This window comes from Panulirus ornatus, chromosome 47, assembly GCF_036320965.1.
Source record: "Panulirus ornatus isolate Po-2019 chromosome 47, ASM3632096v1, whole genome shotgun sequence".
Taxonomy (NCBI): domain Eukaryota; kingdom Metazoa; phylum Arthropoda; class Malacostraca; order Decapoda; family Palinuridae; genus Panulirus; species Panulirus ornatus.
The window spans coordinates 3,763,685-3,789,493 of NC_092270.1; the positions used below are offsets into that span (position 1 = coordinate 3,763,685).

The 25,809-nt window shown below is 36.4% G+C and overlaps 1 protein-coding gene across 4 annotated transcripts in view; it reads left to right on the plus strand.

The window, feature by feature from the left end:
• The window catches only part of LOC139763444 (phospholipid-transporting ATPase VD), a 125,657-nt gene extending 106,135 nt beyond the window's left edge, over nucleotides 1-19,522 (plus strand). For 2 of the 4 annotated variants that reach the window (XM_071689491.1, XM_071689492.1), the window contains 5 exons: nucleotides 1,245-1,402; nucleotides 3,334-3,438; nucleotides 4,560-4,747; nucleotides 5,851-5,985; nucleotides 13,689-19,522. In XM_071689491.1, coding sequence (XP_071545592.1) covers nucleotides 1,245-1,402; nucleotides 3,334-3,438; nucleotides 4,560-4,747; nucleotides 5,851-5,985; nucleotides 13,689-13,791 — 689 coding nt within the window. In that variant the 3' untranslated portion in view covers nucleotides 13,792-19,522. Of the gene's footprint in view, nucleotides 1-1,244; nucleotides 1,403-3,333; nucleotides 3,439-4,559; nucleotides 4,748-5,850; nucleotides 5,986-10,553; nucleotides 10,854-13,688 lie in introns of all 4 variants that reach the window. The other 2 variants (XR_011716152.1, XR_011716153.1) reach the window with 2 other exon arrangements.
• The last annotated feature ends 6,287 nt before the right edge of the window (nucleotides 19,523-25,809 follow it).

Sequence of the window (25,809 nt, forward strand, 5' to 3'; positions counted from 1 at the left end):
CCTTTCTCTATCCAGAACCCTTACATTTACTTCTTTTACCATCCCATCCATAAACAGGTCAAATAACCATGGTGACCTCACACATCCTTGACACAGACCCATCTTCACCTGGAACCCCTCACTATCCTTTCCTACTCGTACACATGTCTTGCTGTCGTGATAAACACTCATTACTGCTTTTAGTAGCTTTATTCCTACCTTCCACAAAGCAACTCCATCAACCTTATCATTTGCTTGCTCTAGATCCGTAAATGTCTGTTACAAGTCCTTCTGTGTCTCTAAATATTTTTCACATATTTTGGTGCACACGTACTCTCCTACTCATGAAGCCACATATGTTAATTTTTTTTTTGTAATTCTCTTATTAGAATAGTAGTAAAGCAGTGTTTCAGCATATAGAGAGTACAGCTCTAATGCAAGTTTATCCTCTCTTTGGCTATTTTTTATTGTGTATGTTTTTCAAATAATGTTACTGCTGTATTTTACTGTGTGATTTAGATTTTACTTTTTAGAATAATGCTTCAACATTTGATATTATGGTTCACTAGCAGTCCTAACTTACAGTTACTGTACACATTTTTGCAATGTGGTGAATTTAGTCAACTGAAGTCACAGTTATGTTGAGCAACAAAATCCTGTTGGACAAGCTTGTACTTTTGCATTATTTAGACTAATATAGCAGACTATATGAATAAACTTGGTAGTCATGATGTCTGTAGTTCACACCCCTTGTTATTCATTCCAAACCAACCAGTACTGTTGATTTTTTCCTAACATTATTGTAGCATCTCGATTTCATTTATTAATCTTTTACTAGTGATTTCCCATTTATCTCATATGTTCACAAGGCCTCTCAGTCAACCGTATCATATGCTTTCTTTAGATCCATAAAGAAGACGTACTTTTCGTTCTTTCATACAAATTCTTCAAAGAAAATACCTTGTCCTCATGTCTTTACCCTATTGTGAAGTCATGTTGCTCTTCCCCAGTCAGATGTTTTATGCATGCCACATTCTCTTAATCATCACTCTCAGGACAACTTATCAGATTTGTACTTCAGTAATGTGAACATTTGCATTGTCTTCAGGCACCTCAACTTAGATCATAAAAACAGTGAAAATGGGTCCTGGGTTAACACCAGGACCCTTTCAGAAAGTGATTGTTGGTTGATAATAGATTAATAGAAATAGACATTATTTTTTAAAGAAAAAGCTTGAATTATGACTTTTATATTTTATGAACAGGTATCTACGATAAAGATGCTCCTGAAGAAGTGCTCCTTGCACAGCCACAGCTTTATGCCCAGGGCAGAGAAAGTCAGCTTTACAAGCCTCATTCCTTCTGGGTCAATATCCTTGATGCTGCATATCAGGCCATTGTTATTTTCTTCTTTGCTGCTGTCGTAAGTTCAGTGTTCATGTGTTTTATATGGTCAGGATTAGACACAAAACAAACCAAATGGAATTTTTAGATGAAAGAATTGTGTAGCTCGTAATAAAGCTGTTGTCTTTGATAATTTTATTGCATTTGTTTACTTTGTAGTTCGTTGTACATTGTACTTTATTAACTTCATTTAATTATACCTGATATTTTTCTGTTGAAATGCCATTCATTATTTTCTCTCCAGAGTTGGATCAACTATTCTGTCAGATGAGAATATTTAGTAGACCAAAGGGTAGAAACCTCACAAGCTCCTGCCATCTTTTGCTAACCACCTACTTGTCGCATTAGATCAAGTCCACTCTGCAACCAATTAGTAACCTCCATTGGGTGATGACATTTTCATCTCACAAGCCTTTTGTACCAACCTGTCTAATAATTCGGAGGGTCTTAGTGTGGTGCAGATGTTTGGTATTTTGTTTTGTAGCTTGAAGCAATTAAAGATATCTGTAAGTGTTTACATTGCAACTAGACCAGATATCTTTATTTGAAAGTTTGATATGTTGTCCTTGCCTGTTCCATGAGAGCTCTTTAAGGTTTCATTTGCATTGATTATGTTACGTGGAGTGAAGGATGGGTGGTCAGTTGTTTGTGAATGGATTTTGTGTCTGTTTTTCTTGACTTTCCTGTTATTTAAGGTTGGCTTTTATGTAGTGTTCCATGAGTCTGGTATACCACATCATTCCAATTAACTGTATTCCTTTCACCCCTTTCACCCTCCTGCATGTTCAGGCCCCGATCGCTCAGAATCTTTTTCACTCCATCCTTCCACCTCCAGTTTGGTCTCCCGCTTCTCCTTGTTCCCTCCACCTCTGATACATGTATCCTCTTTGTCAAAAAAGATATATTTTTATATACATATTCGCCATTTCCCCTATTAATGAGGTTGCGTTAAGAACAAAGGACTGAGCCTTTAAGGGAATATCCTCACATGGCCAACTTCTCTGTTCCTTCTTTTGAAAAAGTAAGAAATGAGAGGGAAGGATTTCCAGACCACCCAACTCTTCCTCCTCCTCCTCCTCCTCCTATCGCCCAATTTCAATTTGTTCTTCAGGATCGACACTGTTGGACAATGATCCACGAGAGAATCAAACAAAAATCCCACTCTCACCCACACAGCATGGCTTTAGACCCAAACACTAACCACCGTACTGCACAATGATTTCATACAAAAACCTTTTTATGACAGACAGGGATGATGTCCATTTTTTTAAATTATGAAGAAGATCAGTTTCAGTGGCCAATGGGACAGCAATTTCATGAAATCACTGAGTAGAGGCTGCTGATTGGTTGGTTAGAAAACCTAAGCGAGCCAGCAGGCCACTAGTGCCGATTAAATGGTTATCAAGGGGCAAGAGACATTTACCTCACCAGATGGCAGAAGGTTATGAAGTTTCTGAAATCCAAGACCCTAGAAATTCTCATGGCTTACAGTACACTCATGTAGCATTTACCTCACCAGATAGGCATTCCCCATATTAGTGAGGTAGCAATAGGAACAGTTTACAAATATGCTTTGAAATATATTGAAAAGAGAAAGAACAAAAAATGAATGAGAGCCCACCAGGAAATGGAATGTTCTGTTAAGTGTTTTACTTTGTGAGATAGGAAATTTATCTCAAGTCATCACCATAATCTCCATTAAGAACTGAACAGATGGCTGAAATGAGTGTCAGAGCAGTGTAAGATAAGGAGTTGTTCCTCCTAGGTGGCTGAAGAAAATAACAGTATGACATAATAGTAAGATAGGCAGTGAACAGTATGCAGTCTCTACCTTAGACATATTATTGTAGATGCTCCTTGTTCGGTAGGTACTCTCTTTTTTGGCAGTAACCAAATTGTGTTGAATTTTCTCTTTTGACAGATTGGTAGAATAAATTTTTTTCATTACAGCTCCATGAGGATTCCAATGCTGGGATGTACGAGTTAGGCTTGACGGTTACGCATGCTTGCCTTGTTGCTCAGTCATTGCATATTGCTATTGAAACCAAAGCATGGGTGAGTTTACCCAATATAGTTCCTATGTTTTGTACTTAAGCTTGATAGGCCTGTCTTCTAATGCAGCAGGATGTCTCTTGCACAACCTTCATACAGCCGTGTCTGCCCATTGCAGATGCATTCATTGATAAATCAAAGTTACACACATACTCTCTTCTTTTGTCTTTTCATTTTGTATAAGGCTTTCTCTATCCACACAATTCAGCTCATTCATTTACATTCTGTTGGTCATATATATGCATGCCAGTCCAGTACATTACTCTTGAGTATTACAGGTTCAGAATGCTCAGGACCAAGAGTAGTGGATAGACTCGTTTGGTCTGAAGTAAGTTATATGGTGCTTGGGGGCAAAGATCCTGGGTTCTTTGAGGAATGTGTAGAAGGCAGAAGTCATTGTCTGTTATATGAGTAAGTTTGAAGGTATATTAGTCTTTCCAGTGTTGGATGGAAGTGAGTCTTGGGCCCTGAATGCAAAGGAACAAAACATGGTAGATATGATGGAAATTAGATTCCTGGGGACATTATGTGGAAAAGGAAGGTTGATCATGCTAAGAATAACAGTGAAAGAGGGAGGTGTGGTAATAAGCACAGTATGACTGGGAAAACTTACTAGATTGTGCTGAAATGGCTCAAACATATTGAGAAAATGAGTGATGGAAGACTGATAAGAGAGTCCATGTGTCAGGAGTGGAGGGAGAAAGAGGGGGATGATACCAAGAAAGATATGGAAGAACAGAATGAAGGAAACTTTGGATTGATTTTGGGGCTGAACATTTAGGAGGGTGAGAAGCATGCATTGGATGGAAAGATTTTGATTGATTTGGTATGCAGGAGGCAATGTGCTGTCAGTGGGCTGAACCATGGCATATAAAGTAGTCAGGGTAAACCATGGAATAGTCTTAGGGGCTTGGTTTTAGATGATAGGCTGTTGTTTTAGAACATTGTGCTTGACAGCTAAAGAGTGGCTGTGTCCCAGCGACAGCATTGTTCGTCTGTTCTTTACGAAATCTTGCTTAGGCTGGTGAAGCAGTTGTGTATAGAAAACTAAAATGAGAGTGATTTTATTTTTTATAATGTTTTGCATCAATTTTTGCCTGATGTTTGATGTTTTCTCTCTGCAGACTGTTATCCATGTGTTTGGATTGGCTATGTCTTTCTTGTTGTTCTACGGGTTTGGTGTACTTTACACCATGACTTGTGTGGCCTGCTTTGGTGAACCCAGTCAGTTTGGTGAGCTAGCACATGCATTATCTTCCCCTCTCCACTGGCTCACAGTTCTTCTTACTGCAATACTTGCTGTCTTACCAAGGTAAGAAGTTCAGGATTTTATTGTTATGGTTAGTCTCCCTCTTATCTCTCAAGAGGCAAAAGTTCATATTATTTATGTAATCAGAAAATTGTATAAGAAAATAAGTGAAAGGAATGGAAGTATTGACTAACAGGTGCATGCCTGTAGTCAATTCACATTCAGTACTTTCAAATTATTTTCAGAAAATGATACAGTAAATTGTATTTTTTGTCATTTCTTTCTACACAATTCTCCTTAAAATGGGTTCTTGCCTAATACAAAAACAAAATTTTATTCAGATAAATAATAATGAACAATAGAAATAATGAACAAAATGGATGGTAGATAGAGGAGCTAGTGAGCTATTTTTCAGGAAAAGAACACTATAGGAGGTGCCATCAGAGAGAGTGACAGAAGCACCTTGTCATAGCCACTAGATTTGAGTTCTCCTTCCTGCTTGGCTGCCCATGAGAATTTGATAGTTTTATGTGTGATTCGTAGCTGCAGTGTGTGAAAATAAAAAATTACAAAAGCATGTAAACTTGCACCATAGTGTACATAAAGGTTCTTTTCCAGCTTAATGATACTTAACATGGTTAGCCAGTTGTAAGGAAGGAAATATCTTATGGACAGGAGACAGTTCTTTCCATTATCTGTGTGTATGTGACGAGATGAAAATTTCCTGAAATTCTCTGTAGTTAGGCTGGAATATATGTTTGCTCAGCAACCCTATCTTGACTGGGACTTCAGTGAAGAACAAGCTTACTTGTAGCTTTTATTTGGAGGAGCAGCTTTCTCGCCAACACTTACATGAATGTGAACATCTTCGGTCTCTTAGTCTGTAAGGTCTTATTTTATTTACAAAAGTATTATATTGATTCATCAGTTCATGTGAGGAAGAAAAGACTCGCTCACATAACAATGTTTTCTTATTTTTAAGGTTCATAGCTTGTGCAGGCACTTTGTTCTGTGAATGATAAACTCTTCAACCTCTTAGTTATATAAGCCCATTTGCTTTCTTATTGACATCAGGTAGCTTGTGAGTGCACCTTGAAATATTATATTGATTATTCGGTTCATGTGAGGAAGAAAAGTCTCTTATATAACAATATTTCCTTTTTAAGGTTCGTGGTTCGTGCAGTTCTCTGTTCTGTAAATCCCAGTCCAGTAGTACAAGTATTAATAGACAATAAAGGATCTAAACAGAAAGACTTCATAGTCTCATGGTCAAGATCTACTTCATCTTCCTCAGTGTACAGGTATTGTGATGCTGGCTGTTCAAGCAGTCTGTTTATGATCATCCTGGTTATGATTTTAAGTCGCAACCATGTATTTTAAATTTGATTTTTTTTATTTTTAAGTATAATATTCTAGGATCTCATACCAGTCTTCTTACTTTGCTATTAATTGATAGTCTCAAAACACAAGAAAAATCTTATGCAGCCTACACTTGCACCCATGCTAAGCAAACACCCAGATTTCTCTCTGATTGATTGAGATAACATCCTGTAAAACAGCACTGTGTTATCCATTGCAGATATTTTGTAAGAGAAAGTGACCAGTTTTAAGTAAGCTATAGTAAGTTTTGATATGCTCATTCTGGAAATGAACTTAGACCATTAAGCAGTAAACTGAGTAAAGCCATTTAACTGTAATACCTTCAAACGTCTGTATTAGTTAGAAGTTTTGATTTGGTAGAGACATTGTGATGTGTGGTGATGACATGAGCTGATGGTTTCATATCTAGTTATGGGTAGAGTTAAGTGGAGGTTACTTGATATTTCATAATAGCTCTTTGGTAAGGTACTGTACAGGCTGAAAGGAATTTATTACCCAACATAATGAAAAATAATCTGTTAGATTTGTTGTAGGTTTTACTGGATCCCATATTATTTGTTATGCATAGGGTTAACAGAATTCCTCCTGCTACATGTCGTTAGTGGCAGTTTTTTCATCTTTACATCATCCTCTAGAAATCTACCTTTTTTTTTTATTTGATGCCTTAACGTGATTGACTGCTTTTTAATTGACAATTTCCTCTGTGGAGAAATTCAGATTGTTATCCCTTGTAAAGGATAAGAGAGAGGTGTGGTAATAAAATGAGTGTGGTTGAGAGAGCTGAAGAGGGTGTGCTGAAATGGTTTGGACATATGGAGAGAATGAGTGAGGAAAGGTTTATAAAGGGGATATATGTGTTAGAAGTGGAGGGAACAAGGAGAACAGGGAGACAGAATTGGTAATAGAAGGATTGAGTGAAAAAGATTTTGAGTGATTGGGGCCTGAACATGTGGGAGGATGAAAGACATACAGGGGATAGAGTGAATTGGAGCATTATATGTGGAGGTCGATGTGCTGTCAGTGGACTGGACCATGGCTTGTGTAGTGTCGGGGTAAACCATAGAGAGGTTTGTGGGGCCTGGTTGTGGATAGGTAGCTGTGGTTTTGGTGCATTACACATGACAGCAAGAGAATGGATGTGAGTAGATGTAGCTTTTTTTTTTTCGTTACATGTATTGCTAATGCAGGAAATGTTGATCAAGTATGGGAGAAAAGAGTCTTGCTTTGTCTGCTATATTATTTCATTGTCCTTCCTTATCCTGCTGTACTCACACCAATTTCTTGTTATTTATTGCCTCTCAGGTGCTGGCCAGCTGGAGTGCCACCTATATCTTAACAATACACATTGCATCTCCTAAGCTCTTTTGCTTTCATCTTTCTCTTTTTCAACCTTTTTCCCTCAGTATTTGAAACTGAAGGTAACCATGTTCCTACTTCTCTATAAATTTTGCAGAACCTTCCATAAGAAGAACCCGGAATATGTTTACTGAACTCCATTGATATACTTGTTTCCCTGCTTTGTCCACTACCATTCTTATGGTCTTTCCTGAAACAAGTTAATGATTACCTTATTTGGATACTGTATGCCCTACTGTTGTAGTCTTTCATGCTTCATATTGTTTGTACACCAACTGTCTGAACATCGCATCCATCTCTGTTCCTCAGTGGATCACTTTGGAATCTGGCGTCGTCTGCTCAAAAATCCTGTCTAGGCATTAGCATCTATGTCTCATTTAAATACTGATGTGCACTTTTACTCTATTTACATTTTTTTTTTCACCATAAACCCAGGAAAATATTATGGGAGAGTGTTGAAGTAATGCCTGGAATCTTTTACCATTCACAAGGATATCCTGTCTCATTAAGATTGAGCTTTTGAGCTATTTACACCTTTAACCCACCTACCCCCACCCCAATGTATTTTACTGCATACCTGGCTTTGAAGATTTCTACCATATGGAAAATATGTTTGTTTTATCCTGCATCCATTTCATAATAAAGGGACAACCCCACCATTTTAATTCCATATTTATTTTAATGCCACTTTTCTTTTACATACTAGCTCATAATATATTTGTGAATTATCCTCTACCTGTCTTTCCTTTAATCTTCATCCCCAGCCATTCTCGTTTTTATTTTTCTGCTGTGCACATTCAATATGTAATAATGTTTAAGGTTAAAGGACTAAATAAAGTTCATTGGTAGTGCCTTTATTGTTCAAGTATAGAGGAATACTTTTTACACATTGAAATAAATATGGTTGTATTTTTCTTTGCTTTCTAGGTGTCTAGTTGATATTCATGTGAGTATGTTTCATAAGTATAGGCATGTCAGTATTGAATTCGCTTTTCTAATTAATGAATCTAGTATAAGTAGAGTAAATACAATAATCCTTGGACCAAGTATTAATGTGGATTTAGGAATTTTATAGATTTTAGAAATATGGGTCACAGATTGTGGTCTGAATGTATTATAACATTGTGTTTTACATACGTAATGCAGGCTCTAAATGTTGTCTACACAATATGTAAAGTTTTATAATATAAAACATTTAAGATATATTTACTGAGAACATTGCTCAATACATATCCACACCCCTTCCGTGTGTCCTTCTCCATAAAATATTATGTATATTAAGGCAGAGGTTGGCAGTTACATAGATGAAATGTTCAGGGTGATATCAGGCACTGCTGATGTGGCAGCATGAGAAGGAGGAGGCAGTTCTTGCATTTTATCCAATGTAGGCATTGGTGTTGATGTGCATGAGGGTCATCAAAGCTAAGCTATAGATTGAAGTTTTTTTGTTTTTTCTCCATTGCTTTGAAGCCTGGTTATGTAGTTCTTGAAAAAAAGAGTCCTCTGCATAAAAAAGGTTGGTACCTTGATGACTCTCTCCTGGATAAAGTACACATACATTTTTTCTTGTTGGTTGATGAAACTTTTTTTTGCAAAAACCTTCTGTACTCATCTTTTATTGCTATTCCATGATCCATGGTGATCTCTTATGGATCTTCAATGTCATTCACATTATCCCTATAGTTGTCTTCTGTGTGGGACATAACCATGCTAGCAGTTTTTTCTTCTGTCATTTGGAAACTACAAGCATTAATTTTTGTAATTCATTTAATGAAGAATGTCATCATCATGGCTTCCTCACTGCTCACTCCCTTAGCACACCATAACAAATCTGCCGCTTGTGTCTTCTCAGTGGAGGTTCCGATGCTTTAAAAGTTTTATCATTCTGAGGGCCATTGAACATTAAAAGCAACCTTTCTGTATACCATACAATTTTCAGTGTTGAATGTGTCACTGACTGAAACCCCATGTAAATAGAATAATTACAGTTTTGATGTAGGGTTCTTTATTGAATATCATGCATATCATGCACATTAGCAGATTAATCAAAATTAATTACACAAATTCACTTGTGTAATTGCACTTCATGCTGAGAATTATCCCACGAACCACAGTTGTAAAGTGACATATCTCAGTAATATTTTGTTCTTGATGAAATTGCTTGGCCTTTTAACACAAAGGTTTTTTGAACTGCACACACAAGCCTTTCAAAGTTGGCTGATCTTGCTTCATTCACTGATTTATGATTAGCATTGCCGTGTTTAGAATCACTCTTATTGTAGAATTTTAACAGCTCTTCACAGTGCTCATGTGACTCTTTGATGCACCTTGTCTAATGTATGCAAAATTTCCAATTTCTGCTTAGTGATAAGTGTAATATACTTTGCAACACCACACTCATTACTGTCACTCAAATGCTCTGTGGATGCCGTCATGAATTTATGACTTTTAGAAAGTGGTTTTTGGTATTCTACCTGTCTTTTTATTTTTTTCAGGTGATTTTTTTTCTATGATAAATTCATCATAAATTCTGTGGGATATATAGAAAATTTCTTCATTGTAAAGAAAAACTGAACAGTAGATATTCATATTAATTCAGAATGATGTTAGTGGACCATTCCAATTGCGCAGAATGCTGTAGTCATTTATTTTTGATGTACTCTTCTGTTTTTGCTCTTGTACTATATTGACCTATTAAAGATAGAACTTTAGAAGAGTTAATTTTGGTACTCTTGAACATTTAGGTGTGTGGATCTGATAATACAGAGTCAAAGTTAGAACCTGATTTTATTTTCAAGTATTTTTTGATGTATCACTGAGAACATTATTTTTTTCAAGTAATTTTCTTATGTATCAAAAGACTCATTGATTCACTCATGAAAATGCTATCCTCTGAATGAAATATCAAGTTAACCATAAGAGTACAGCATAGAGTTTATGTAGTCAGTTACTGAAGTAAAATATTTTATTAGTTATTTTTAATTTCTTTTATATATCTATCTATATGTGTGAAGAAATATGCACTAATTATGATGGGCAGCTCATTAAGGTTTGATTTTGCATGTATCACATAGGCTTTATTCTTTAATTTCCTCTTGGCCATCCACTCAACACAAAACCTTCCTTACTACAGGCGCCGAGATCCTGACACCTAATATAATTCTGCAGTCCATCGGAAGACAATGCGAAATCATACATTTTGGACCCAGGGTCATAATTTCTTGTTCAACGGATTACTAAAGATGTGATTTGTCATTGTAACAGAAATACGTTTGATGGATATACTTGCTGTCAAGTCTTAGATTTGTCATATATTTAAATTATGAAGAGCAACCTAAAGAATTAAAGACAATACTATACAAGTAGTAATGAATTAGCATTGTTTTCCATGGCTCCACTGATTCTCTCCTGGCCCTGAAGGACTTGATACCAGGTTTGTTGCATGCACTCTCTTTTTCTCACTTGTGTCTTTTTAAAAATCCTAATCATTACAATATCTGTGCATGTTGCACTTGCTGTATCATGGTTATTTATGTACATTTTGCCATACATGTGCTTTTTAGCATATGAAGTGGACTTTGTGTTTTTGATTCTGTCAGTCTTTAGTGTGTATCTTACACTTTTTTACAATATCTTTTATTGGAATAGAAATTATTATATTTGAATGTATGAAAAAGGATGTCATATTCAGCACTTGATATTCACTTTCAGTGGATCATTAATTACATACTTATAGCTTTCATCATGAGTAGGCAAACAAAAACCACATACAGGTATCATATTACTAATGATTGAAAAATTTAAGGAGACTTCTTGGTATGTAATGTATGATAATATAGCCTGAATGATTTTATTATTAATTGAGGTGAGAAACACATGCCCCAGTTTGTTAACCTGTGTTGGATATTGTTTAATAAGGGTCAAGTAGGGTTTGCTGAAATGGTTCAGACATATATAGATGATGATTGAAGAGATACTGATAAAGAGGGAACAAGTAATAGTATTGTCATCGTTATTATTATGTTGTGCTACAAAGTTTGTAAGAGTGTGGCAGGCTCCAGAGAGGAGCTTCAAAAGCTGCTGTCAGATTTTTGGACTGACAGGTGAAAGTTTTAAAGTAAATATGAGCCAGGGTTGTTTGAGTGTGAGTCTAGGTAACTGGAAGTGGATGTGGGAGCAGAACTATGGGGGCAGAATTAACTTATGGGGAAGAGTAGGCCTCATGAATGAAAATTGTCATTGAAAAAGTTGTGGAGGGTTTGATTTGGATGTTCTTTAAGGTGAATGACAAAGGAAATGCCCTTATTACAGAGCCTTAAGGAGTATATGGCAGCAATCATTGTTTGTAAGGACAAAGATGGGTGTGTTTGAAAGTGCAGTAGTTCCATCATTGTAGTATGGATGGAAATCTTTAGTCCAGAATGCAAAAGAAAGAAAAGGTTTAAATAGGTTGAAAGTGAAATGCCTGAGGATGATATGTAGAGAAGAATTGGTTGCATAAGGGACAATAGAGTGAGAGAGGTTTGGTTGTCAGTTCAGTCTTAATGAGAGCACTAACCAGGGTGTGTTGAAGTGGACTGGGCATATGGAGAAGACTAGTGAAGAATGGTTGACCTGAGGATCTATTCATCCAAAGTGGAAGGAGCAAGAAAGAGGGGAAGGTGTAAAAGTAAATGAAAGTATGGAGTGGAAGAGGCTATAGATAATCAGGGCTTGAACATTCAGGAGGATGATGGATGTTTTGTGAAAAGAATGAATTGGACCAGTGTGTTATATGGGGATGGGGACCAGCATTCTGTCAGTAGGCTGAGCCAGGACATATTAAGCGATCAAAGTAAACATGGATTAACCTATGGGGCTTGGTTGTGAATTGTAGGCTCTAGTTATAGTACATTACAAATGACGTCTAGGTTTGGGATGTGTGAAAATGAAATCATTGTTCATTTTTTCCAAAAGGCCAAGGTGGGAAAGGCATTTAGAAAAGAGAGAATACATTATGATTATGATGTTTTCCACAAATGCTTCTTATTTCCCATTATAGCAAAGTACAGTGTCCACAAAAAGCTTTGTCTGCCCCTCATAAATTTTAAAAGGATATATGCAGCTAAGATTTATAATGGGTACAAGTATATGATGCTCTCAGGGTGAAATCATCTGGTCACTGAGACTATTGTTTCTGATTGTTTAAACACCAGCAACCTGCCTATTTGTGCCATAGGCTGTCTTGGGGGAAGATGTTCTTTCTTTACTCTTCATGGCTGCCTCTTCATTTTGGGAATTTCACGTCTGGGCTCTGTATTTCCTCCATCTGTGCTTCAAAATGGTTTATTCTTTCCTTTCTGAGGAGGAGAAAGCCCAAATTCTCATCTGGAAGCAAGAAAATGTGGTTACACATGAGATTCCTAGGTGCCTGGTCTCTTAGAATGCACAATCAGGTGGCTGCATACTGCACCACCCACCTCATCAGTGCCTTACCTCATTCAGGCAATCAAGACCCTATGGACCCAAAACAAGGGCCAAGTATACTTCAGGAACCTTTCCAGTTCCATGCCCAGACATCTGCAGATGGTAATCAAGGTCAAAGGAGAGATGACAAAGCACTGATATGTTAGTGCAAAATTGCATTTGAAAATATATGGGGGTGAGAACGATTTTTGCAGACACTGTAATTACAGAAGTAGAATATAGGACGATAGTTGAAAAATCTTCACTTGGCTCCTTGCTCTCCTCTTTTGAAAAGTATATTCGAGAAAGGAAGAATTTCTAGTCCCCTGGTCCCTTCCTATATAGTCACCTTCTGTGACATGCATTTTTTCTGCCTTACCCCCCATTTGACTTATTACAAAGAATGAATGTTGTATTATCCATTGTAATATCAGAAGTTTTCATTGTGCAAGGAATACCTCCTATATACATTAGAATGGGAACTTGTTTGTAACTTGCATAATTTCATTATTTTTGTAAACCTAATTACCTTTCATCCCACTTGAGCAAGGTTTTGTCTGGAACAAATGAACACCAGCTTCATTTGCACACATCCAGTTACAAACTGCCATAGGTAATGTACGGAAATCAATGACTAACACTCACAGTCAAGCTCCATATCCCATGAAGGTTACAACTGGGGTTCTGAATGTCTGTGGCTGTAATTCCATTATAATCCAGGTAATATTTAGTTTTCTTAGACCCTATGTGACTTCAATACATCTTTGTTATAGCAGCATGTTTTTTATGGGACACCTTTTCTAATACCTTTTGGTTTCATCAGACCAAACTGCGTGGAGGAAACTGGTGATGAAGCTTCAGAGCCATTTAGCTCTCTTGTTACCACGACTACAGTTGTCACCACCACAGATGAAGCTGATGTGTAATTAATCAGATGAATTCAGGAATTACCTTACATAGTAGAATTTATATGCAGTACAAGCACTGTTATGAAAGATTTCCCATGTCATCCATAATAGTCAGTTACAGTCATCAATAAGGCATCTGCATCTGATATAGATATTGCAAATTTCACAAAATAGAGAAATGGAAATCCTCCACTCCAGTATTTCTTTCGAAAAGGAGGAACAGAGAAAAAGAGCCAAATGAGAATCTTTATTCCTCTAAGGCTAAGCCATATGTTCTGGATGCTACCTCGCTTATGCGGGAAATAGCAAATTTGTATGATAGAAAGAAAGAATTGGATGAATAATCAGTTTTTGTGATGCTTTAAAAAAAAGTTTTTTCTTAATGACTGCATTAGCACTGTATATGAGAACAGTGTTGATTAAAATGGTGCATGATGTGATAGTTGTCCATTGATTTGTAAGAATAAAAGTTTTGTTGAATATCATCCATCACGTGATAGTATATCCAACGATATTGAATCTAGTGTGATAAATAGTAGAACCCTGTATAGTCACAGCTATATTATGATGTGATAGGCTGTTGATATGTCTGTGGTAAATTACCTCAGGAATTTCAGGTAATATTGCATTATACAGAAGGTATGCCTGATAGATTAGTGATAAAGTGTTTGAGTGATAGGTTATTGCTCATTGCCTATTTCTTTAAGACCTACAAATTCTTTAGAGCCTAGTCAGGCTGTGGCATCAACTATTTTTATGCAGTGGGTTGGAGCAGAATAATCCTTATTCTTTTACCACAATTTTTGGTGCTCCTCTTGTAGAATTTCACAAAAACATATTGTGAATTCCTCCCTGACAGAGGAAATTTTAGATAGGGCTTTCATCTTTATGTAAATTATGGTAAATTAATCAGTGTTTCTCATGTTATTTTAATCAGCATTGATACTAATTTGTATATGACATGTCAGGTATTGTAAATAGAGCAGTGCAATTATGACTATATTTTATTTTTTCGTCAAATGTATTGATATAGTTTTATGCTTTTACAAATCATCCTTTTATACTAAAATTCTCTTAACAGGCATCAATTTTTTTCTCTCGATCTAAAGCACTAAAGGAATGGAATATAAGAAGATTGATTAGATAAAAGTATCATAATTGTTATTGCTTACAGAAGTAAGAATTTAATTTGTACATGGCTTGTAAACATTCCATTAATGTAACTAAATTTCCATGGTATTTATGATCCCAAAGCCAAAGAAGAACCATGATAACAGGTGATTCATGTAACTTGTAATAAGTATATGAAGTAGGTTTTAACTACTTTAGAAGATTTGAAATGCGTGCCTCTGTGCTTTTGTCATGTGCTTCCAAACTTGTACCAGTCTGAAGGTTTTATCGTTGATTGCTTGGAAACATCTAAGGAATATGTTATCAAATCTGACATTTATGATGTTGTGGTCAGTGATACACTTTCATGGCTGTGTTTAGAGTTTATGGTATAGCAAAAGTTAAGCTGTTCTTGGCAGATTTGTTTATGAAACACAGTGCTAAAGATTATCAGTGCAAGACAAGTAGTCTGATACTTGAAATTATTTTCCTCATATTAAAGGAAAATAATTTTCTCATGTATTGAATTCTTGGCTCATTCAATAGAAAGTACAAAAGAATTAACTGAAGGCTTCTTCTCTAATTATAATTGATTGTGTTACTTAGTTTTATGTATTTTTCACATACTACATTCACTCCCTGCTAATTTAGTTTTACACACACATGTACATACCTAATGTGATGGTTCATACATTTACATGAATTGTACTTGATTTGCTTGTGTGGCTTGGTATAGCCTACATGGATTTGTGTTTTGTTTTGAGAAAAGCTAAAATAGCTGTTGATTTCACAAATGGTCCATCCGTAGATCAAGTACCTGCTTCTTCCTAGAGCATTTAAAGCAAGAATCTTCCTCATACATTTCAACAAATAACCATCTCACCTCTTAAAGCATTAAGAACCCAACACCCATGAAGAATAATTTTTGCAGAAGTTTCTTGGTGCTGTGACTGTTAGAAAAGTGAGGCAGTCTCCAGTGGCTTGCACAAATAAATAAGAATGAGGAAATGACAGTTGCCTCATCCAGGACACACAAAGGAGACAGATGTAGGAAAAGAGTTAACAGTTAATAAAAGAAAAGTGTGTGAATCTAGAAAACCAGTTAGCAGAAATTTTCGAAAATTGATGTGCAATTTTAAGATGTGTCAGAACATCAAAGTGTCTGCTATATGAATGTGGCCAAAGATCATATATGACACTGTACTCCTCTTATACAGTATTCCTTCCATTATGGAGACTCTATTTTCATGGCCACCCCCTTGAGGGAGTTCCAGGGAGGAACATTTGTTAGAGATATAAACAGATAAATTGACAGCTTCCATTTCTAGTTTATTTATTAATCATTAGTATAACATTTTACACCATACGTACCCATTTAAAAGTAAGTGGTATTACATTTGACACAGTACCCATATAACCTTGATAATGAAATGTTAATGGCAGCTTGTGTGCATATGAGCGTATGTGGCCTTTCTTCATCTGTTTCCTGGCACTACCTTGCTGATGCAAGGGGTGGCTGTGCTGTTTCCTTTGGGGCAGAGTGGTGCCAGGAATGGATTAATTTGAGCAGTTGTGAATAAGTACATGTTTAGATATGTATGGCCCATCCCACCCACATACACATGTATATACATAAACGCCCACACACGCACATATACATACCTATACATTTCAACATATACATACATAGACATATACATATGTACACATGCTGCCTTCATCTATTCCTGCTGATGAATAACTTTTGAAGCTAAAAGGATGTGAAAACTTATGTTGCATTGCAACATTTATCATATGTATGTATGTATCTATCTGTGTCTCTGATGCCTGTTCCCTCCTAGATCTCCCTCAAGGGGTGGCCATGGGAATAGTCTCCATAAATATCATTTAGAACACAGATGACAAACAATACTTGTTGAATGTATAGCTCTCACTCTTGTTGTTTATACTCATTTCCAATGGAATGCAGTAATATGGAAGTTGATTATGTGATTTACACTAAGTAGTATTTCCTTGTGTGCTCACTTGCTCTAGCACATTCTCATAGCACTGAATTTGTATTTATTCATTCCTCTGAACTATTGTAGTTACTCCTACATGTTTTCTAGTTAGAAAAATTGAACCTCATGTTTTGTTGTGCTTGCAGTAATATGGCCCATTTTTTTACATTAGGAAAACGAAAACTTGTAACAAACTACCTTCATTACAGAACACGAAGAATTGTAATAAAAACTAATACTAGTTAGAAAATTTGAACCTCATATTTTGTTGTGCTTGCAGTAATATGACCCATTTTTACATTAGGAAAACAAAAACTTATATAACAAACTGCCTTATTTACAGAACATGGAAATTTTTAATGAAAACTAATACTGTAATTAGTTAATGATAGCAGCAGTTGTCAGATGAAAATTATTTTGTCAGCACTGGCCTGTGAGGTTTTCATCAGCCAACTATCAGTCTACCAGGAATTATTTTTCAAACCTGTGCATGATTCATGAAATGCTTTTCCAATTATGTCTATCCATACTCATCAGCCTGTGATGAATGGAAACAAATGTTTCATACTTGTTTATTTACTGAAGATACCATTGTTGTTATCTTTTGTTTATATCTCTGACTAGGTCATTTTTAATAATGCTCATTGAGGAATTTGAAAGGAAAATGCTCAAATATTGGGACCAAGTGATGCATGATATATGGTGGCTGAGATTGTCATTTACACATTTGAGAGTTGAAATTTGAACATCTTTTGTTCTGACATACTTTCTTAAAATGTTTCTTACATAACATGATTATAATTTTGTCATTGCCATACATTTCAAAGGCCAATGTGTACTTATGCTGGAATGCACAGGGAATTTAAGTACCTGCATTAGCATATCAAGCATATACCTAACTGTGATTACTCAACATTAAAGGAATTTAGTTTTAGTTGTACAGGTGAAGTAAAATGTTCAATTGGTTTTGCGGAAATGGTTGATCAAGGTAAAAGCATGCAGATTGGCTAAGGATGATTTCATTTTATTCCCCCTCCTTTTGGCATGCTGCCTGCCTGTTAGAAAAAAGTAACAAAGAGGAATTGTGGATCACCACATAGATCAGTGTGTGTGGGATTTCATCCCAGAAAAGTTATATATATAGCCCATTACTTCTTATTATAAAGAAGCTCATAATGATGAATGAAATAATATCAACATAATGTGCATAGTATATGTACATCATATATGTATTTTGTAAGTTTTTGCGATTAGTTTCTCTTGTTTCTAATTCATTTTTATTAAATTTTACTTTATTATGATTATGGGCATTTTGCATCTTTTCATTTATCTACCATTACGTTGATTTATTTTTGGGTACATTTCAATTTTTCACTAGAAATGAGAATTTTATATCTCTCTATGTAGGCAGTAGTGCCTCAGAATTTTATTGTGCCAAAAATGTATAATGTTTATCCTTATCAATATCATTAATTCATTCTTAGACCATGAAATATTGCTTTATTGCAGTTATGACTAGCATCATAATTGATGTTGCAGCTAGGCTTATATATAAAAAAAATTTGTGTGCATAAATTACCATAAATTCTGAGGAGTGATGTATCTTCACAAAAATTATTTTTTATGAATATTTGAATGCAGTTCATTATGATGTACTATAATCACATAAGCATTGCCTTCGTAAATAGTGTTTGTAATCTGCCATTATGATCGAGTGTTGGAAGAGTGGTGTATTACGTTCAAACTATTAGAGGTTGTATTAAGTTATTCAAAGTTAATTGCTCATGTTCATTGTACATATTTTTAATTTCGTGAACATTTTTTTTGTGTTTGATTTGAACTGTTGAAATTAAGTACATCAGATTTACATATTTGTACAGATTGTATAATTCATAAAAGTGAAATTTCAATTGGAGAAACCAAAATAATTCAAGAAAATAGGTATTGATAACTTTTATCATAATTAATTAGATATCTGATTTAGCAAACCTAGTCAACAGTTGGTATAATGCATTATTAAGAATGTTATTAATACAATGCAGTGGTATTCCTTGGATTTATTCCATATTGTCCTTTGATTTATGGCTCCTGATGGTATTGATTTTTCTTTCCTTACTGCATTCTAGTCAGTTTATGGTTGATTTTGTTACATTACTCTGGTTCTGTTCAGCCAGATGTAGCATAAGCATTCCAGTATGTTTTCTGTTTTAATGAGGATGGCTAGCTAAAGCATAAATGAAGGATGTAATATGTAATTATTTTCTTTATAAACTTTGCTGCCCATTACAATTTAATCTTTTTAATTTATGAATATAGTTTGCAAATTGATATATTTTTTGATTATTTCTTATTGATGGTACTGATGGCATATATTAAACCTTTGGCTTAGGACTTAGCTCCCCTTACACAGATTCATGATACAACAAAGATCAGCATAAATACTTGAGTTTTTATGGTGCTGTGAATCTGTTCAGATGTTCAGGGTAAAATACCTTGATTAAAAAGTTTAGTATATTGTCATCTAGCAGAGGTAATATTTTGTCATAAACATTATTGTGAAAATGCTGCACAAGTTAATATGTAATAAAGTTTTGTTGAAAGTATATTTATAGGCCATAATAAATATTTTATTGTACAAAGTATTTTCTTACCTAGAAACATAATCCTTTAGGCTTTAGTGCCTTTACTTTTAACAGGATGTTCTTTTGATCTTTTTAACACTTCAACCTTTTTGTAGCACTGGTATAACACACATTCTCACACCAAATAATATACCTCAAAGATTAATATACATTCTTTTTTTGACAAGATAGCCTTTTCCTGCTGTAGTGAGGCCAGAAGAAAAGCCACATCAGCTCACATTCATTCGCAAATGCACTGAATAATTGAAACCACAGCTCCCTATCCACAGCTAGGCCCCATGAACCTTAACATGGTTTACCCTGGACACTTCACATGCCCTTGTTCAGTTTATTGACACAAAGTCGATCCCTATGTACCACATCATTCTAATACATTCTATCCCATCTATGCCTGTTACGCTCCTGCATGTTCAGGCCCTGTTTGCTAAAAGTCTTTTTTACACCTTGAGATTTGTCAAAAATGCTGTTTGAGAAATGGGGGGAAAAAAGTCATGAGAATAATTTCACTCAGAAGACTCAAGGCATAGGAGGCATGCAACAAGCATGTTGGTGTTGAGATTCATGCCTGGAAAGGTATCATTGCAGATGCCAAAGGAATTAGTTTAAAATCATTAAACTGTAAGATCTCTGAGAGAACTATGATATAAGGAAAGGTGGCCTTTAACTGTATGACTAATTCATAGGACATTATGAAGTGAATGGTAAAAGGGTCAGTTCTGTTGGATGGGCGAGAACCTGAAAATTTGGTAAACATTACAGTGGTGTAAATGTGTTCTTAAAATGTTCAGTAAACATATGGTTTACACCCATTTACTGTATAGTATAACTTAATTAATTCAGTTCAAATAGTAGTGGTGGAAGTAAAGATTGAGTAAATATGGTGATAAGCTGAAGATATGGGATAGCAGACGGGAAAAGTAGGAATGAAAGAAATATACAAATGGCAATCTGCCTAGCTGGCTTTGGATCTAGCCAACTAGCGAAATCTAATGTTTAATTTTCAGCGATCCCTGTTAGTTGTCGGGGGAACATCTTAGTATGTCTACTTAGGTGTTTATTTATTTCTTATTCATGAATTTCAAAATGTACACGAGTGTACATTTTAAATGGTGTGATCGGGCTTTACCTCCAAAAAGTTACACTGCAAGTAAAAAGTCACCTTTGGTGTGGCTGTGTTATTAAGCCTGCAGTCTCCTCAAAGAATATCTTACTCTAAAAGAATTTACATTTCCCTGTTACTGGAAATAGTGCAATCTTGGTCTGCTGTAGCTTTTAGGAAGGTCCTAGTTAACAACAAGACTCATAGAAATTGGTTCTGAGGCAATCAAAAATAAATATAGTTCAACTGTGGTGAAGAGATAGGTACAGTATAAAATTACTGTGCATTATAGGTCACATTGGGTGTATTACAGTATTTGAATAGACCTTGAATTAAGCTAACATTATTCATCTATTAATGCCTGTGAATTTATCATTATTATTAATATTATTACTATTGGTAAGGTTATTTAATGTATGTATGACTCATGGTGAGGTGCCTGAGGATTGGCGGAATGCGTGCATAGTGCCATTGTACAAAGGCAAAGGGGATAAGAGTGAGTGCTCAAATTACAGAGGTATAAGTTTGTTGAGTATTCCTGGTAAATTATATGGGAGGGTATTGATTGAGAGGGTGAAGGCATGTACAGAGCATCAGATTGGGGAAGAGCAGTGCGGTTTCAGAAGTGGTAGAGGATGTGTGGATCAGGTGTTTGGTTTGAAGAATGTATGTGAGAAATACTTAGAAAAGCAAATGGATTTGTATGTAGCATTTATGGATCTGGAGAAGGCATATGATAGAGTTGATAGAGATGCTCTGTGGAAGGTATTAAGAATATATGGTGTGGGAGGCAAGTTGTTAGAAGCAGTGAAAAGTTTTTATCGAGGATGTAAGGCATGTGTACGTGTAGGAAGAGAGGAAAGTGATTGGTTCTCAGTGAATGTAGGTTTGCGGCAGGGGTGTGCGATGTCTCCATGGTTGTTTAATTTGTTTATGGATGGGGTTGTAAGGGAGGTAAATGCAAGAGTCCTGGAAAGAGGGGCAAGTATGAAGTCTGTTGGGGATGAGAGAGCTTGGGAAGTGAGTCAGTTGTTGTTCGCTGATGATACAGCGCTGGTGGCTGATTCATGTGAGAAACTGCAGAAGCTGGTGACTGAGTTTGGTAAAGTGTGTGGAAGAAGAAAGTTGAGAGTAAATGTGAATAAGAGCAAGGTTATTAGGTACAGTAGGGGTGAGGGTCAAGTCAATTGGGAGGTGAGTTTGAATGGAGAAAAACTGGAGGAAGTGAAGTGTTTTAGATATCTGGGAGTGGATCTGTCAGCGGATGGAACCATGGAAGCGGAAGTGGATCATAGGGTGGGGGAGGGGGCGAAAATTTTGGGAGCCTTGAAAAATGTGTGGAAGTCGAGAACATTATCTCGGAAAGCAAAAATGGGTATGTTTGAGGGAATAGTGGTTCCAACAATGTTGTATGGCTGCGAGGCGTGGGCTATGGATAGAGATGTGCGCAGGAGGATGGATGTGCTGGAAATGAGATGTTTGAGGACAATGTGTGGTGTGAGGTGGTTTGATCGAGTAAGTAACGTAAGGGTGAGAGAGATGTGTGGAAATAAAAAGAGCGTGGTTGAGAGAGCAGAAGAGGGTGTTTTGAAATGGTTTGGGCACATGGAGAGAATGAGTGAGGAGAGATTGACCAAGAGGATATATGTGTCGGAGGTGGAGGGAACGAGGAGAAGAGGGAGACCAAATTGGAGGTGGAAAGATGGAGTGAAAAAGATTTTGTGTGATCGGGGCCTGAACATGCAGGAGGGTGAAAGGAGGGCAAGAAATAGAGTGAATTGGAGTCATGTGGTATACAGGGGTTGACGTGCTGTCAGTGGATTGAAGCAAGGCATGTGAAGCGTCTGGGGTAAACCATGGAAAGCTGTGTAGGTATGTATATTTGCGTGTGTGGACGTGTGTATATACATGTGTATGGGGGGGGGGTTGGGCCATTTCTTTCGTCTGTTTCCTTGCGCTACCTCGCAAACGCGGGAGACAGCGACAAAGTATAAAAAAAAAAAAAAAAAAAAAAAAAACTATTATTATTATTATTATTATTATTATTATCATTATTATTATTATTATTATCATTATAATTACACATGACAGCTAGAGACTGAGTAAATAAATGTGGCCTTTTTTGTCTGTTTTCCTGGTGCTACCTCGCTGAAGTATGGGGTAGCAACGCGGTTTCCTGTGGGTCAGGGTAGCGCAAGGAATGGATGAAGGCAAACAAATATGAATATGTCCATGTGTATGTCTATGTATATGTATGTACTTTTTTATTATACTTTGTCGCTGTCTCCCGCGTTAGCAAAGTAACGCAAAGAAACAGACGAAAGAATGGCCCAACCCACCCACATACACGTGTATATACATACACGTCCACACACGCACATATACATACCTATACATTTCAATGTATACATATATATACATACACAGACATATATACACATGTACTTAATTCATACCTGCTACCTTTATTCATTGCCGTCGCCACCCCGCAACATATGAAATGACAACCCCCTCCTTCACACTGTCTCTAGTTGTCATGTATAATGCACCGAAACAAACATATACATATACACAAAGGTACTTATTTATTTATATGTTTGCCTCATCCATTTCTGTCGCTACTCTGACTCACAGAAAATAGCGTAGCTAACCCACACTTCGAGCTAGTGCCACTAAAACAAAAAAGCACATTCGGTGTTAATAATTGAATATATATATATATATATATATATATATATATATATATATATATATATATATATATATATATATATTGATGGATAACCGATGTTTTATCCCTTCATGAAATTAGAATAATTGTCAATTGGACACATTATGAATAGTACATAGCAAAGCCTACGTTTTTTTGACCACGTCCAACATACTTTTTTAACTACCAGATTAATATCAATATAATATTGTCTTCTTGACAAGCAAAATTATATCGAAATCGACCGTTTCATCAGAGGAGGAAATAATCCCTGGGAGGAAAGATTTTTAAAAATATTACACACGGGCAAGAGAAGTTACCAGTGCAAAATGTGTGGTTTTTTTTTTTTTCGTAAAATTGCTAATGTACAGACATGTGATAGGCACACCTAATGGCCAATATTTCCTGAAAACCATTAAGTATCCGTTCGTCAGTTTGTACATATATATCTGACGCAATGTTATCGAAAATAAGCGAAAAAATCATATGTATTTATGGCTCTTACAAAAATCGGAATTGCGTAAAAGGATAGTATGTATATTATAATGCACATAATGATATTAATGTGTACATTACATCAATCTGAGTCACACTATCGATTCATCAACGAATCCAAATTGCAAAAAGAAAATGTGATTGATGAATCAACTTCAACTGTGTTCGTGTAGACCTGCTGGACCCGCGGCATTGAATGGCTAGTCTTCCCTTAGGTTTACAGAGAGACCATCAACGTGAGGACTGTCTATTATTCACCGGACGGCAGAGGTGTGGAGGTTCACTTCTGTGTCGTTCACTCTTCCCGTAACTTTCCCATCTTCAAGGAGTGTGAAAGAAAAGAAAAAAAACAATTACCAACTATGTGTAGTGCGAGGTGATCATTAGAGGCCCAGCCAACCATCATGAACCTCAAGTGTCAGCCCCGCCCGGGACCTGGAGGGTCAAATGTAACTACACCAACATGAGATACTCTTAAAATCGCATGTAGATCTTTTAACATTGTGTTTATATATAAGAAATGATAATAAGTTGCACAGCAAAAGCATACACAATTCCGGTTTAGCAAAAACAAGACCTATATGGAGTACCTGCCTGCGAGATTGAATGTCATTATTGCATCTTCGTATAGACAGGGAGGGACTTCTACTTTCATGGTGTCCCATCTCTTAAACTTTATTATTAAAAGAATTTCAACCAGTATTATGTCTATAGTGTCGTAACTCTAATCCATTCCTTTACAACTCATATAGTACTAGAGGATGTCGAAGTTGGGGGTATAATCGCAACTTGGAGGATAATCAGAGGTAGTTATGATAGAGTGTATACGTTATAACAGTGACACTAGGAGGAGGATTGGAGAGTCCCAAGAAGTCTTACAATATCATCATAATGAAAAAATATTTACGTGATGAGAGGTGTCAAATTATTTGTCACATCTGGAGTAAATCAGGAAAGTGAAATATCTTTTCTGTTGTTTATTGTGTACATGAACAGTGTGATCAGGAAACGTAATGTGAGAATGTGAGGATCAGGATATATGTTATGTGAGATGATAAAAAGCATATTGGAATTACGAGAGGTTGGAAGATCAAAAATTTTTCGGACTGTGTGAGATAAAATTTGACGTTATATACTGATAAAACAGATTTTGACTATTTTTACTGGAAAAGAGACATAAGACTGATATACCGGAGAAATTATAGAAGGAATATACTGATACCTCAAGGATTGCTCCCTAAAGCCCATGTAGGCCCCTTTCAATGAACAAACCACCTACGTGCTGCACATCCTAACTCTGAAGCCATGATTCACACACCAGATGACGTGGACGACCTCATTTCCTTTGCGGCTTTAGGATCGCTACAGCTCCATTCCATCTGGAATCATGGGCCATACATCGGCTGGAATCGCCCATATGCAGAGCTCTGCAGCCTTAAAACTCGTGCATCACTGCCTGCAGCGTCAATCAAGTCAGCTGATCGGCTATGACCATCGCCTCCTTCAGCAATAAAGTTTTGTGACTACCAGTATCTACCAGCCTCTAACAGGAATTCCCAGGGACCTCATAACTGCATACTTCCTGAAGTAGCAGTACCTAGGGACCTATGTAACACCTCCCTTTTGCAGCGCAACCTCGAGACAAGGCAACGTCTTCCGTGTTCCTGCACCAGCACAAGGATCTCCTGTATCATTCAACCTGTTTCATTTGCACAAGCACCGCGGCGACACTGTCGAACTTTTCCTGCCACCCTTGCGTCACCACAACGGGTTTCATCCTGCCTTACATCTTTCCTGGTTGACACCATCCGGTGGCAGACCACGAGGTAAACTCCCTGTATATCATATAATTGCATCATCCATGTTTTATCCTTTCTTATTCCATAGATTTCAAGACAAATGTGACAAACTTCTCTAAAAGAGTTATATAATTTAGTAGAAATGTAGACATCCTGGAGCCAGTTATTACAGATCCATATG